This window comes from Peromyscus leucopus, chromosome X (assembly GCF_004664715.2).
Source record: "Peromyscus leucopus breed LL Stock chromosome X, UCI_PerLeu_2.1, whole genome shotgun sequence".
NCBI lineage: Eukaryota > Metazoa > Chordata > Mammalia > Rodentia > Cricetidae > Peromyscus > Peromyscus leucopus.
The window spans coordinates 45,060,303-45,076,213 of record NC_051083.1 but is presented as its reverse complement, the minus strand read 5'-3'; the positions used below and the strand labels follow the sequence as shown (position 1 = coordinate 45,076,213).

General features: G+C 37.0%; 1 protein-coding gene across 8 annotated transcripts in view; it reads right to left on the bottom strand.

Annotated features, from left to right (window-relative positions):
• Dmd (dystrophin) overlaps window positions 1-15,911 on the bottom strand; it is a 2,209,767-nt gene that overhangs the window by 1,666,276 nt on the left and 527,580 nt on the right. For all 8 annotated transcript variants that reach the window (XM_028881805.2, XM_037198928.1, XM_037198927.1 and 5 more), the window contains exon 6: window positions 11,087-11,259. In XM_028881805.2, the coding sequence (XP_028737638.1) occupies window positions 11,087-11,259 (173 nt within the window). The remainder of the gene's footprint in view (window positions 1-11,086; window positions 11,260-15,911) is intronic.

Sequence of the window (15,911 nt, the reverse complement as noted above, 5' to 3'; positions counted from 1 at the left end):
AAGTCTCAGAGGAATCAAGTGTCTTGTCCCTCAGAATCCATGTTTTCCTAACAGTTATCTGTCTGACTAAAGAAAATAGGAGTGAACTAAGGTGCTGCCCATTTTAGTCTTTCCTATAGAGGAATCTTGGTGGGAGCTAGTATCTGTCTTTAAGAACCAGTGTTGTGATGAGCTTGATCTGTCCTATGGATGGGGTTATGAGTGAATAAGTGTGCTCTACCAAAGTCTGTCCTATCAAGAAGGCTTGGTGGGAGCTAGTTCCTGCTTTTCAAAATCCACATTTTCTTAACATTGATCTGTGTTACAGATAAGGATAGGACTGACCAACCTTTCTCTATAATACTATGAAAAAACCCAGAGAGTGATAGTGTCTGTCTCTCAGATTCCAATTGTAGTAATCTTGATCTGTCCTACAGAGGCAGTTAGAAGTGAGCTAGTGTGCTCTCCACCTCAGTCTTTCCTACAAAGGAGGCTTGTAGGGAGCTGGTGTCTGTCAGACTCCATGTCATAATAATTTGATATATCCTGCTGAGGATGTTAAAATGTACTAGTTTATTCTCAACCTCAGTCTGTCTTACAGAGGAGGCTTTGACAGAGCTAGTCTGTCTTTCAGAATACATTTCACTCTAATTCATTTTGCTTAACAGGGTAGGTTAGATGTGAAGTGATATGTTTTTCTGTTTTTCACTTCAGATTGTCTTATGGATACTTGGAGGAACTAGTGTCCTTCTCTCAAAAACCACAGAATTTTTGTTTGTTTGTTTGCTTTTTTTGAGACAGGGTTTCTCTGTGTAGTTTTTGGTGCCTATCCTGGATCTCACTCTGTAGACAAGGCTGTCCTTGAACTCACAGAGATCTGCCTGGCTCTGCCTCCCAAGTGCTGGAATTAAAGGTGTGTGCCACCACTGTCCTGCTAAAAAAAACCACATAGTTTTCATCTTAATCTTTTTCATGGAAAAAGTTAAGAATGAACTATTGTAAAATACATATCAATATGTCCAAGAGAGGATGTTAGGAGGGAGCTAGTGTCTGTATCTCAGTATTCATATTGTCCTAAATTGCTCTGTCCTATTGAGTTGGACAGAAATGAGCTAGTTTACTCTCCAGCAGCCTGTCTTACTAAGGATGCCTCTATAGACCTAGTGGCTTTCTAATAATATATGTTGTCCTAACCTCCATCTATCCTACAGAAGAAGTTAGGAATAAACTAGCATAATCTCCACATCAGTCAGTCCTATGAAAGGGGATTTGGAGGAGCTAGCGTCTGTCTCTCAGACTCCATGTCATACTAACCTTAATCTCTCCTATGTAGGAATTTAGAAGTGAACTACTGTACTCTACTTCAATTTGTTCTATTAAGGCATCTTGGAGAAATTTTCTCTTTATCAGCATCCAGTTTTTCCTAACCTTTGTATGTCCTACCAATATGGTTAGGATTATACTACTGTGTATTAGACCTCAGTGTGTCCTACAAAAGAGTCTTGGATGGACTTAGTGTTTGTTTCTCAATATCCATATAGTGCTTACATTGATCTGTTCTAAAGAGTGAGTTAGGAAAGAACTAGTGTGTTTCCCAACTCAGTATGTCTCAAGAAGGAGATTTGGAGGGAGCTAGTGTCTATTTCTCAGAATCTATGTTGTTCAAACCTCCTTGATATTTCCCACACACAATATTAGGAGATAATTATTGTGTCCTCCACCTCAGTCTATCCTACAAGGATACACAGAGACAGCAAGTGTCCATCTCTCACAATCCTAATTGATCTATACTAAAAAGCAGAAGTAGTATGCACTCAAACTCAGTGTATCATACAAAAGAAGGTTGGAGGGAGCTAGTTTATGTTTTGTTGCCTAACTTGTTTATCCTATGGAGTATGTTAGCAATGTTCTTCTCTGATTCCCATCTCAGATTGTCTTAGAGAGGAGACTTGGATGAAGCTAGTGTATTTCTGGATCCATGTCATTATAACCTTCATCTGTCCTGTGGAGGAGTTTAGGAGAGAACTAGTGTGTTCTGCAACTCAATCTGTCCTACAAGGCAGCTTATATGGCTCTAGTGTCTGTCTCTCAGAATCTGTGCTTTCCTGACTTGATATGTTCTATGGAAGAGGTAATTAATGAATTGCTGTGCTTTTCACTTCACCATGTCCTATGGAAGAAGCTTGGAGGTAGCTATTGTTTTTCTCTCAGTATCCATGTTGCCTGAACCTTGTTCTGTAATAAGGAGTATGGTAGGAGTGAACTTGTGTGGTCTCCAGCTCAATCTGTTCTTTAAAGAGGGATTGGAGAGAGTTAGTTTCTGTCTTAGATGCATTTATTTCTAACCTTGATCTGTCACAAGCACAAGTTAGGTTCCAGCGTGCTCTCCACCTTCATGTATCCTACAATGAAGGCTCAGAGGGAGCTTGTTTCTGTCTCACAGAATATCTGTTTTCAGCCATTTTCCCTGTCATAAGTAGGAGGACAGGGGGTGACCTAGTGTGCTCTCCACCTCATTCTTCCTAGAGGAGGTTTGGTGGGAGCTAATGTCTTTCTTTCAGAATCCAAATTGGTCTGTCTCGTGGAACATTGAATCCCTGTCATCTTAAACTTCATCTGTCCTGTGGAGGTGATTTAGAGTAAACTAGCATGTTTTCCACTTCAGTTTCTCCTACTGAAGAATTTCAGATGAAGATAGTTTCTTTCTCTTTCAAAGCCCAGGTTTTCCCAAGCTTGATATGCCCTACAGATAAGGAAAGGAGTGAACTAATGTGCACTCCAACTCATTCTCATGTACCAAAGCGGCTTGTAGTGAGCTTGTGTCTGTGTCTCAGAATATATGTTGTCAGTCTTTCCTATTGAAGAGGTTATGAATGAACTACTGTGTTCTCCAATTCAGTATGTCATAAGAAGGAAGTTTGGAGGGCACTCCTGCCTGTCTTTTAGAATCTATTTTGTCCTGTCTATCATATGTCCTACTGAAGAGGATTAGAGTCAACTAGTATGTTCTCCACCACATTCTGACCTATAGATCATGATTAGATGGAGCTAGTAAGTGTATCTCAGTATCCCTGTCATCCTAATCTTAATCTGTTCTATGAAAGAAGTTAGCAATTAACTAGAGTGTCTGTGCTACAAATGAGGCTTGGAGGGAGCTGGTATCTGTCTCTCAAAACTGACATCATTCTAATATTTATTTGTCCTGTGTATGCATAGTTACACATATTATAAATAGTTAGAGTGATGCAATGAGCATCCTACTTCAGTCTTTCTTCCCAAGTAGTCTTGAAAGAACCTCGTGTTTCTCTCTCAGAATCCACATTCATCGGTCCTACAGACAACTATGGGAGTGTCCTAGCGTGTTCTATACCTCCCCCTATCCCATGAAAAAGAGCTAGACCAGTAGTTTTCAACTTTCCTAATGCTGCAACTCTTCTAATATAGTTTCTCATATTGTGGTGTTCCCCAAACACAGAATTACTTTCATTGTTACTTCTTAATTGTAATTTTGCCATGGTTATGAATTGTAATGTAAATATCTGAGTTTTCTAGTTATCTTAGGTGACCCATATGAAAGGGTCATTTGACCCTCAAAAGGGGTCATAGCACACATGTTGAGAACCATTGTACTAGAAAAAACCTAGCATATGCTTCTCAGATTCCAAGCTATTGTAACCATGATCTACTCTGCAGCATAGTTTCAAAGTGTTCTAGGTGAACAGAAATGAACTTGTGAAACTCTTAATCTCAGACTCTCTTACAAAGGAAGATTGCAGGATGTTAGTTTTTGTCTTCTGCAATCCATACTATCCTAATGTAATTGGGTATACAGAAGAAGTTACAAATGAACTACTGTGCTATCTACCTCAGTGTGCCCTACAAAACAGGCTATACGGAAGGTAGTTCCTTACTTTTCACTATCCATGTTGTCCCAACCTTGGCCTGTCCTAAGGAGAAGGTTAGAAATGAATTAGGGTGTCTCTCCAGCTCAGTTTGTCCTATGGAGGAGATTTGGAAGGAACTAGAATCTGACTCTCAGAATCTATATCTTTCCAACCTTAACCTGTCCTATAGAGGAGATTGGGTGTGATCGAACATGCTTTCACACTCAATGTCTCCTATGAAAAAGGCTTGGAAGGATATAGTGTCTGTCTCATAGAACCCATGTTATATTAACCTTAATCTGTCTATGTTTAACGATAGGTGTGAACTTGTTTTCCTGCACGTCAATCTGTCCTATAGAGGAAGCTTTACGGAGCACATATCTATGTCTCAGAACTCATGTCATTCTATATTCTATCCTTGATATATAGAGGAGGAAACAGTGAACTGGTGTGTAAGATGCTGATATCTGTCATCCTGAATCAAAAGTATACAAACCTTGATCTGTATTATAGATTTGGTTATGAATGAATTACTATACTATTCACTCAATCTGTCCTACATAGGAGGCTTGAATGGAACTAATATCTGTCAGGATCAATGTCATTCTAATTATATCAGTCCTATGGAGAAAGATAGGAATGAACTAGTGTGCTCTCCAATTCAGACTCTTCTACTGAGGAGTCTTGGAGGGAGCTAGTGTCTGCTTCTTAACCTGTATTTTGTCTTGTCTTTACCTGTCCTAAGAATAACTTTAAGAGTGAACTAGAGTGCTCGCTGTCAGCCTGTCCTAAGGATGAAGCTTAGCAAAACCTAGTATCTGTACCAAAATAAAGTTAGAAATGAAGTAATGTGGTCTTCACCTTAGTCTGTCCTACAAAGGCAGCTTGATTGGAGCTATTAGCTGTCATTCAGAATCCATTTTGTGCTAAGCTTGACCTGTCCTATGAAGGAGGATACATGTGAAATAGTGTGCTTCTTATCTCAGTCTGTTCTATGAGGAGGTTTGGAGGATCCTACTTTCTCTCTCTCTCAGAATTCATGTTGTCCTAACTTTCATCTGTCCTTTGGATACATTCAGGAGTGAACTAGTGTTCTATCCCACCCTGTCTGTTCTACAGAGAAGGCTTAATTACACAGAGATAAAATGTCTGTCTCTCAGAATACATGATATCTTAACCTTGATCTGTCCTACTGAGGAGGAGAGGAGTAAACAAATGTACTCTTCATCTCAGTAGTTCTTACGAAGTATGCTTGAAGTGTGCTCGTGTCTGTCTCTCAGATTCCATAGCATCCAAACTTAGTCTTATGGTGGAGGGTAGGAGTGAAATAAGGTACTCTCCATGCCAGTCTGTCCTTTGGCAAAGGCTTAGTGGGAGCTTTTGTCTTTGAGATTCCTTGTCCCCCTAACATTGACCTGTCCTCACCTAGAAGTTATGAGTGATATAGGGTGCTCTCCACCTCAACTCTATTTTAAAAATTATGCTTGGAGGGAACTAGTTTCTGTCTCTCAGATCCTATTTTGTTCTACACTTGATTTATCCTGTGTAGGAAGATATAAGTGAACTAGTGTGCTCACCACCTTGGTCTGTCCTCTCAAGGATTCTTGTGGGGAGCTAGTATCTGTTCATCAGAATCTATGTTGTTCTTCATTGATTTTTTTCCTATGGATAATATTAAGAGTGAACTAGTATGCTCTTATCTCACTCAGCCCTATGGAGAAAACTTGGAGTAATCTAGTTCTGTCTCTCAGTAATCGTATCATCCTAACCTTGGTATGTACTGCAGATGAGGTCCAGTAAAATGATACCTGTGTTGCCAGTGAAAACTGATAGGAAGTGGAACCATAGGCGTATGTAATTGCAAATCAGTGTCTGTTGGTCTCACTGACCATCTTTTCAATTGGCTAGGATTTGACTTCTCAAGAAGCTTGGTTTAGAGAATCAAGGAGGATTTGGCAAACTTCCAGTGGTCTTTCCTAACCTTGTTTTCACTAGGCTGATGTGTGGCGATATTTTATTTGTATGTTAATAAATAAAGTTTGTCTGGAGATCAGAGGAAATAGCAGGCCATTAATATAAAAGTCAGGCAGTGATAGCACACCACATTAATCCTAGTGTCTGTCTCTGTGTGTTCAAGGTCACACTAGGCAACAGAGCCAAACATGATGACACACACCTTTAATCCCAGTACCAACCATAGAGACCTGGAGGTCTGTGCAGACAAGCAGCGACAAGGAAGTGAGGTAGCTGGGTTAAGAGTCAATGAGAGGGCAGAAAAGCAAGGCAATAAAGGCATAGGTTAGACAGGAAGTAGCTCACATTTTGGAAGCTACAGAGCTGGTGAGGTAAGGTGGTTGGTGGCTGTCACTATTTCCCTGATCTCTAAGGCTTTCACCCCTATATTTGGCTCCATGTTCTTTATTTAATAGGACTGCTTAGAAATTTGTCTACACTGATGGAATCTGAATATTCCAAGATTCCTTCAAATTCTTCACTTTTTTGACAGTAAAAAGAGCATGGATAAATTTGGCCCACCTACATGGTCTTAAACATGCAAAAGGAAATTATAACCAGTATTAAAATGACCAGTATGTTTCTTTATCAGTCCTTAGACATTATACTTAACCATACAAGATGTTATTTGGACAACTATTTCTTACTAATGATCTTCCTGGTAACTACTCTATCTGTTTCCAGAATGGTACTTCTCATAGCTATAATGGGGTGTCATATGTCCTAACCAATCAATTGTTGTGCCCTTCCTTAGGGAACATTGTTACTCCTGCCCTTAGCATTCCTTAGTTGCTTCTAGTTCTTTGTCTTGGGTTGAAACCTCAGTGAGTTTTCCCCTTTTCATGTTAGCATGTATGTTGGTATTCTTCTTGTCCAAGTAATGTTTAGGTCATGCATTTGAAAGAGAATGATTGATTTCAAGGGAGGAAGGCAAGGTGGGAGTGATGTAATCATATTAATCTCAAAAAATTAAAAAAAATATTTTTAAGAAAAATTTTATGCTTTTACCATAAACAATATCTTCCCTGGCATGGAAATTCTTATATTATGTATATTTAAATGTTTCTATTCATGCTGTATTTTTCAAATGCTAAAAACAAAAATTATTCTGCAAACTTGAAATCTCTTTCATGCCATAATGACCTTTTCTTTATCTCCATTATCATTCAATCTGTAAATGTATCTATGGGTATTAAATATTGTCTTTATTTATTTTTTTAAAGAGTTCAGTCCTCTGGAAAAGCAGAATTTGCCAATGAGACCCTCCAATTATCCACTAAATACCATTAACAGGATCAGACTGAAGAGATTGCTCATTGTTTAAGAGTGCTTTCTCCTTTCCCAGAGGACATGAAGTCATTCCCAGAATCCATGTTGTGTGGCTCACAACTGCCTGTAACTATACCTTTTGGGGATCCAATGCTATCTCTGGCTTCTTCAGGCACCTACACATAAATGGCATATACTCAAATAGAAATTCACACATACAAATAAGTAAGAATAAGAATGAATCTTAAAAAAATATATTGACAGGAGAACCAGCTTACCTAAAGGGCAATGCTAACAAGAACTCCAAGAAGTTCATTTAGGTCCTTATTTAGCCATAAGCCCAAGCCCTCTGAAATACTTTATGGGTGACCTTTTCTATATTCAGATATGTATGAAGATTATTGCTTATAATCTCTAATCTGTCTCCAGATTCAATGAATTGCAATGGTCTGTCAACAATATGTATTATAGAGATTTCAAATACATTCAGAAATATGATTAAAAAAACCCTTCACCATGATACTAACAGGTTCTAATCAGAACTTACAGAGAGGGCCCTTAGGACCAACATTTAACTTAACTACTAGAAAGGAATTAAGCCGGGCGGTGGTGGCACACGCCTTTAATCCCAGCACTCGGGAGGCAGAGCCAGGCGGATCTCTGTGAGTTCGAGGCCAGCCTGGGCTACCAAGTGAGCTCCAGGAAAGGCGCAAAGCTACACAAAGAAACCCTGTCTCGAAAAAAAAAAAAAAAAAAAAAAAAGAAAAGAAAAAAAAAAGGAATTAAAAAGGTCCTTTTCTTATGCTTTTATCTTCTCCTCCAATCACCAAGCTTCTAGAAATTTCCAACTGGATTCATCACTCCCAAGTAAACCATACAAAGGAAGTTCTTCTGAGGAAGTCTTCCTAAAGCCCCTTAGGAGGGTCAAGATATAAGTAATTAAGTAGTTACATTCTCAATGTTTTGAGGATTTCAATTCTAGGGGGTGACTCTTAGGTAGCTAGATAGATCTTAACAGAGTTAAAGGTTATTGAGGATGGGCCCCTTCCTCATAATTGGCAGTTTATGAATTGAGAAACCCAAATTTCAGGACTTTAGTAAATGAGTTGGATCTGAATATGAATCTCTCTTTTGCCCTTGGTTGAGCTATGACTTTCTATACCATTGACAAGATTAAAAATTATACTATCTTGTTTTGGCTTTCTGGTATACAATAAAGATAAGTCACCTTCTCCTTTAATTCAGGAGTCAATTAAAATGGTTTTCTCAATAACTTAGGCAGGAACATGTACTTCAAGAAAGGTGTTTGTTCTAGGAGCTTTAAGAAATAGTATGATGCTTATGTCAATACTATAAATTGGCAAAATTGTCTTTTTGGCCAATGTCTATTTTCACCCCTCCAAAGTTTGCCCTATAAAACTGTCTCTCTGACTGTTGTTGACTCTCATCGAATGACAGTGTTTTCCTTGACAAATGGCATCTCTGAACACTGTACATTTACCATTGGCTGTACCTCAATTTATTCTATAATAAATTCTTACTGTCTTCTCACCTGAATCCTTTCAACACAGATCGTAAGTAACAGGGAGCGGAACTAGGCCAAAGGGAGACCTCAGTAACATAATAGATAACTTTTTCTTAAACCATGTCCTAGGATAGGAAAAAAGGTGTTAGCCTGAAATTTTAATTGCAATTTTAGAGGTGTCACAATTTAATGTTCCTATCTGGTACATATTTCATGTCAGTTACCTTTTTTTCCTGTAAAAGTGGAACCTGGTTTCCTTTCATCTTCACTGTACTGGACATTGTGTTTGAACATAAACCTTTTAATTTCCAAGGTCTCTGTGCTCTGCATCTTTGTTCTATATAGCTTAGTCTCTCAATTATTGAAATCAGGGCACTGAATGACATTCCTAAGAGTGCCAATGACAATCACCTTGGAACAGAAAGTCCAAACATGTTTTTCCTTTAGATAAACAATATTAACATCTGTCAAAGACAAAGAGGCAGATGATTCATGAAACAGCATTAAGCAACTATGAGGAACCTCTTGAAAACTAAACATGTAATGTATAAAAAGATAGTTATTGATGTCTCATTCAATACCAAGGGAGAAAATACATAAATGCAGATACACTGTGGCAGAGAAAGAGTGGGTCAGGGATAGGACAAGCTGGACGTTTCCTCTATTTCTTACAAATGCATTCAAAAATTATAAAAAGAAAATGCACAAATATGGTGTGTGAGCATGCTTCTAGGAGAGAAGTCTCCCACTTGAAAAAACATTAAAGAGCCAATAAGGAGCACAAACCTGATCTGCAATATTTTTGTTTATCTGCAAATGTGTACATGAAGAGCAAGATCAATATTTCTTCAGGCCCTTAATGTGAAGCATGTGGCTGCATTAATGAGCATAAACTTATGATGCAGAATCAATAGCTCTATCTCTTCTTACCTGACTGTATTTGAAGCTGTGAAAATTTTTCTTTTGTTGTACTTAGGAAAACCAGTCTGTTTACCTTGTTAAATGTGTGGATCAGGGCCAGTCAGGCTCCTTTCTACCGTCAGGTTTGCTGAATCACTCACCTAGAAACCCAGTCTGGATGAGACTAATTAAGCCCAGCTGGAGCATGACACCTGACAAAGATGCTTACTTTGAGTTTGCTCTTGAGTTCAGGCTCACTCCAAAGAAAATTTGTATTCGGACCCTCACCAGAAGCAAGAGTGGTATAGAAAAAAAATGGTAAGCTTGGTGAAAAAGAAAAGGTAACAAAGAAAAGATAAATGTAAGTGACAAAAGGTAACCTGAATGGAGATTCTGGGAAGATGAAGTCAAGTGGCATTAATTAAAAAAAAAAAAAGCAAAACAATTCATTTGACCTTATTTTAAATAGCCAGTTAATAATAAGACCAAAGTAGATTTTTTTTGAGAAAATACTACAGTATATCATATGTAGAATGATGCTGTATAGCTTGTATATATGAAAGTATTGTATGAGTTTGCTATATATTATATATAAATATGGATGTTTATGTGCTCCTTTTCCATGTGGTTATAATTTTATTTGAGCTCTTTCAAATTAATACATTCAACTTTATTATCTAAGAAAAGTAAACAATTATTTCATCATTTTAAGAACTATAGCATGTCTGGACTATAGTAAAAACTGCTTAGTTCACTACGTGACACTGTTATTTTCATAAAGGTCCACAGAACTGTTCCTTAATTCACAGAAATTACTTTGCTGCTATAGAGAAATTGTTTCTTTTGATCTCCTGAACACTGAGTTATAAAACTCATTATTCCCCTCTTTTGCCATGATTACTAAAATGCTTAGTGTTTCTTTTAACCCTGACTAGAAAAAAAAAAACTTCCTGGACATCATGATGTGTGTTATGTAAGCTTGGATTTCATATGACAAATGTTTACCTGCATATTATTTTTCCTAGGATGGTGATCTCACTAAAACCACTTACATGAAATTGGGAACCACTTTCAGTTGGATAGTCTAGGCTCAAACTGATAGATCTGAGATCTGTTTCTATTCAAACCAATCAGTCTCTTTATTAGCAAAGTTATGAAATAATCTGGCTGTTTAGGGGTCTCATTATAAAATGTGTCCATTTGTGTTCCTCCTTCAACCATAGCCATATGAAACTTAAAAATTAGAAAAATCCTGGACATGGTGTTTAAAGCATGTAATCCTATTACTCTGAGAACTGAGACAGGAGCATCACAAGTCTTAGGTAGGTCAGGCCTACCTAGAGATACCCTATCTCAAACAAGCAAATATATAAAAATATGCTTAGTCTGTTTCAATAAGTGCTTGGATTGATATTGTTAACACCATGTGGCCTAGCAGAGGGACCACACTGTAATAAAATATATCATCACTGTCTAAATAAATACTTAAAAAAAATAATTCAAATCTCAAACTTACCTGTGACTATGGATGAGAGCATTCAATGCTAGGCCATCAGACCAGCTGGAGGTGAAGTTGATGACGTTAACCTGTGGATAATTACGCGTTGATTGTCGGACCCAGCTCAGAAGAATCTTTTCACTGTTGGTTTGCTGCAACCCAGCCATGATAGTTTTCATCACATTTTTGACCTATGTGTTAAAGAAAATTTCAGTAAGAAAACACATTCTCCAACAAGTACTCTTCACATTTTAATAAGAATGTCCCTACTTTTCAAGGATAAATGGTAGGGATATTAGGGAGATTAATATACATATATATATTAAAAGTAATGCATTTTATTGAGTCAGCATTGACTCTAATTGGTTAGGAATCAATTCTGTCTGATTGGTGGCTGAGAAATATGCTCCATATCATCCCTAGAGTCTAGTATACTAAACTATTGTTTTGAGAATTGCTGTTTTTGTGGCTTTCAATAGGCTAGAAAAGAGAGGGCATAAAACATTAGACTTAATGTTAGCCAATAACAAAACAAATCACCAGTGTTTACGAATAGAAAAAGCAGTTTTAGTAAGAAAATATTTTGTTCAAAATAACAAAAATGGCTTCAGAAGGTTGTATTTATATATATATATATTTATTTATTCATATATACATATATAAAATCATAATAATCAAATAAAAGGAGACTATCAATTTGCGAGTCGAGGGAACACATTAGGGGCTGGAGGGAGCACACAGCAAATAAAAGTGAAGTAATTCTATATCATTTAAAATTTAAAAAGAAAATGATTGCTTTATAAAGCACATTATTTTTTCCTTTTCTATTAACTTACTATATGAAATTCAGCAAGCTACCTATCCTTTTAATCACCAGATTATTTATCTCCACAAAGAAGATTATTTCCAGAATAATCCAAAATAGAGTAAAATTAAAATACTCTAGATTCATTTTATAACTTGAAAAATAATGTACTTTGTGTTTATTAACTCTACTGGCTAGTTTTAGGTCTTCCAGATACATGTTAAATTTATATGACAAGAGAGAACCTCAATTAAGAAACTACCTCCATAAGATTAGGCTAGGGGCAAGCCTGTAGGGCATTTTTGTACTTAGTGATTGATTTTGTGGGCCCAGCCCATTGTAGCTGGGGCATTCCCTGGGTTGCTGGTCCTGAATTCTGTGAGAAAGAAGACTGAGAAAGTCATGAGGAGCAAGCTGGTGAGCAATACCCTTACATGCCCTCTTCATCAGCTCTTGCCTCCAGTTCACTTCCCTGTTTGAGTTCCTGTCCTGACTTCCTTCAATAGTGAACAGTGATGTGAAACTGTAAGTTAAATAAAGCCTTTCCTTCTCATGTTACTTTGGCTGTGATATTTCACCACAGCTGTGATAACTCTCAGACAGTGACTGGACTGAAAATGTTTGCCTGTTTGAATTTTTAAAAATCAACAAGTTAACAATATGTAAAAAAGGAATATGTATGCCTAACAGCTATAGATGCATGCCTTAGTTTTCCTTTTATTAATTGCTTTCAGGACAACTGTTTCCTAGTCTCCGAGTAGATGCAAATGTTATTCAGCAATTTATTGACTTTCAAACTTTCATTCAACCAAACAGTCTGCTGCCAATGCACATTTGAAACATTTTTATGAATTTTATGATTGCAGTGATACTTCATTACAGATATTTTAATCTACAGAATCTATTAAATGACTATTCTTTTTCTTTTAAAAGCTAAAATGGATCCATTAGGAGATGCTTGAAAGAGTATATAAGTAAATGTGATCAATGTTAATGCTTACCTACATGGCTTTCCTTTGGGGAAACGTAAGGACCATGTGCACAAAAGTGTGGTGTGATGATGTATATGTGATCATCATGCATTAATGTGCATTATAAATATGATATTTTGTTTTGGATTTTTTTTTCGCCATGAAGAGATTAACAAATATTTGCCTTTGCAGTAAATATATATTTAACATCTCCTATTAGTTGTCTTTCATGAACTGTTAAATGTAAATTGTGAGATATAATATAAAATCTGATTTTAAAACACTTGTAAATATGGTGATAGTTTGAAGATTATGAAATCTATGCATATATGTGACACAATCTGTTGATCGCTGCTTCTCTTTCTTAGGGTATATTGTCCAATTTTGTAATTCATTTCTGACCTAATTTATTTACCCAGTTACCCTGTGGATAAATAGGTCAAATAATCATATACAATATAAAATCTTTCACTGCATATTCTAAAATTATGACATGCATGACCTCCAGGTACAGCTATTTGAAAAAGTATGCTTTGTGTACCGTGCTGCGGCAGGGTTGAAATCAGCCAGTAACGGCATATTGGTGATGATGGATGTTCTGTGATCAGGCAACCCTCCAATGATAAATGGGATTCATTGGCGAAATGCTTGACCAGACTGTCCTCTGTGTGCATAATTTTTAAGGACAATACAGTATTCAATCCAAAATGCTTTTAGCATCATTATGTCTCTAATTCAGCTTATCAGCCTCAGCCTCACTGGCATTGCTTCTACTTGAGCACAATATTGCTGAGAGAAAAAGAAAGAGTAATATATAATCATTGTTTCTCCTTTTCCTACATAGAAATGGTTGTTAGGAAATCATTGAGATCACTAGAAAGATGAATCTGTAAACAGAAAGTATTCTTGTCTTTGAGGATTGCAGTGCTTATGAAAGAAAGTATCACCTGAAACAAACTTGTGTATATCTGTTAATTGAAATGTAATTAAGACAAGGAAAGGGTAGAAGTGTAGAGGATGGTTTGGACACATTTTTAGCCTGTGAAAGGTTCTGAGTTCCATGTTTAACAGTGAAAAAAAAAAGATGAGGGCAAAAATGACCGAGTTACCTAATTAGGTAAACAATATATTATGTACATAAAGCTGTACCAGCAAAGATTCCCCTTCAAGGAACCGTTTGTTACTCAGCTATTATCAGACAGGCTCCAGCTGTTAGTCTCCTGTGAAACTACCAGAATTTCAGAGCCCTGTCATCAAAGGTCACAGCCTTTCTACAGTCACATATATCTCAGTGCTGATGAAAAGGAACAGGATAAACTATCAGCCATCTGAAACTTAGTTAGGGCACTGTTGGCCAGGTTCACCTTGGTGTTAAATAAAGCCACTTAGATTCTCTGTCATCATGAGGCTATAGCTCTTTCTCTGTCAACTCCTGCCAACTCTCTCCTTCTCTGTCATTCTCCAGAGCATGACTTAAAAAACATGTGTTCAGTATAGATTTATCCTCTTAAACTACTACCCAGAATGCATTCCTATTGAGAGTCAGGCAAGGCAGAGATGATGAGGAACAGGGCAAGAACTCATTTGTACAGTTTGGCAGAACTTTTGAGATAGGACTTTCAGCAGCAGAAAACATGGCATTCTCTGGTAACTGAATGCTAATCGAATGAAAAATAATATAAAAATAGATACCAATGTGAATCACACTTAGAATTAAGAATTTTCTTTAGCTTAGCCAGCATAAGTAGAAACCTAACTTGATACCATACCAGTGTTAACAAGCTTTTGTTTTCTTTCTAGATGTTTCCTAAGTCTGTGTTTTCCTCCCTAAAATGGAGATCTTAAGTGAAAAGGAGGAAGAAAAACCCCCAAAAGCATAGTGTATAGCCTTTAATTTTATTATAAAGACAAGTTCTTATCATGTAACTCTACTTGGCCTTGACCTCATAGTCCTTCAGTGGCAGCCTCCTGATAACTGGGGTTATAACTGAGCAGCACCATAGTCAGATGACATCAGAATTTTGTTCAAAAGCACTTATTCAGAACATAAATATTCAGGGATTTTATTTTTCAGGCTAATAACTGTATTTGAAGTGGAAACTGGAAAGGTGGTGATGGAGATGTAAGTCTGGTATTCACAAGTTTTCACAAGTCCAAAAGTTTTCTCTAGCACTATTAAAAAATATATGGCATTAGAAGATAGGATTCACATGTTTTTCTTTAATGCCACTCACAATCTGATAAATCTAGAACATGTGTTACATTGACCAGAGTCTGCTTTTATCTTTTCTGAAATTCCAGTCCTTCAACTATATGCTCTTGGTGGCAAAATTATTTGGGATTCAAGGAGGAATGAAGATTCAAGGAGAATTGAGCAGGGGGATTTTTCAGATTGTTAAGTGGTTTTAAGAAAATAGGTCAGCATGCAAAGAAAGGTGATGTAAGTAGGAAGAGAATGAAAGATTCTGTATACTTGCAGTCACAAAGCCAAGGTAATTTAAGTACACAAGCAGAAAGTAACACTGTATAAGTATGTTAGATAAGGAAAAACTAAGTAAAAGCATTTCTTCTAGTATTTCTGGGTGTAAAACATCCTTCTCGCTATAACAACAACACCCAAAAAGAATAAACAGTGGCCACTTAATATCAAATGAAGGAAGTATCAGAAAGGACAGTATTGACATTCTACCTTGGAATGAGTGGAAAAGGAGTTTACAAAGAAACTCAGAGATAAGAATGGAGGGACTCCTATGAGAAACCAACTCAATGACAAACAGTTTAAAAAGCTTTTTGGAACTCTGCATATGCCTGAGTTATCCTCCTTGCTTAGTGATCGCTGGTGTCAATAATGCTCAGTATGCTCTCCAAACTGGGTCACTCCTTAATCTCTTGCTAGGTCATCAGAGAAACACAGCACCTGGGAACATGTGAGAAATCACTGCAGCCATTCTACTAGTGCTCCTGATATCAGTTTTGTTCCTGTGTGCCTTATTTCTTTTTTGAAATATTTCAACTTTAGTTCTACAAACAATTGATTGTATGGAAACTGTTCCCCCTGTAAGATATT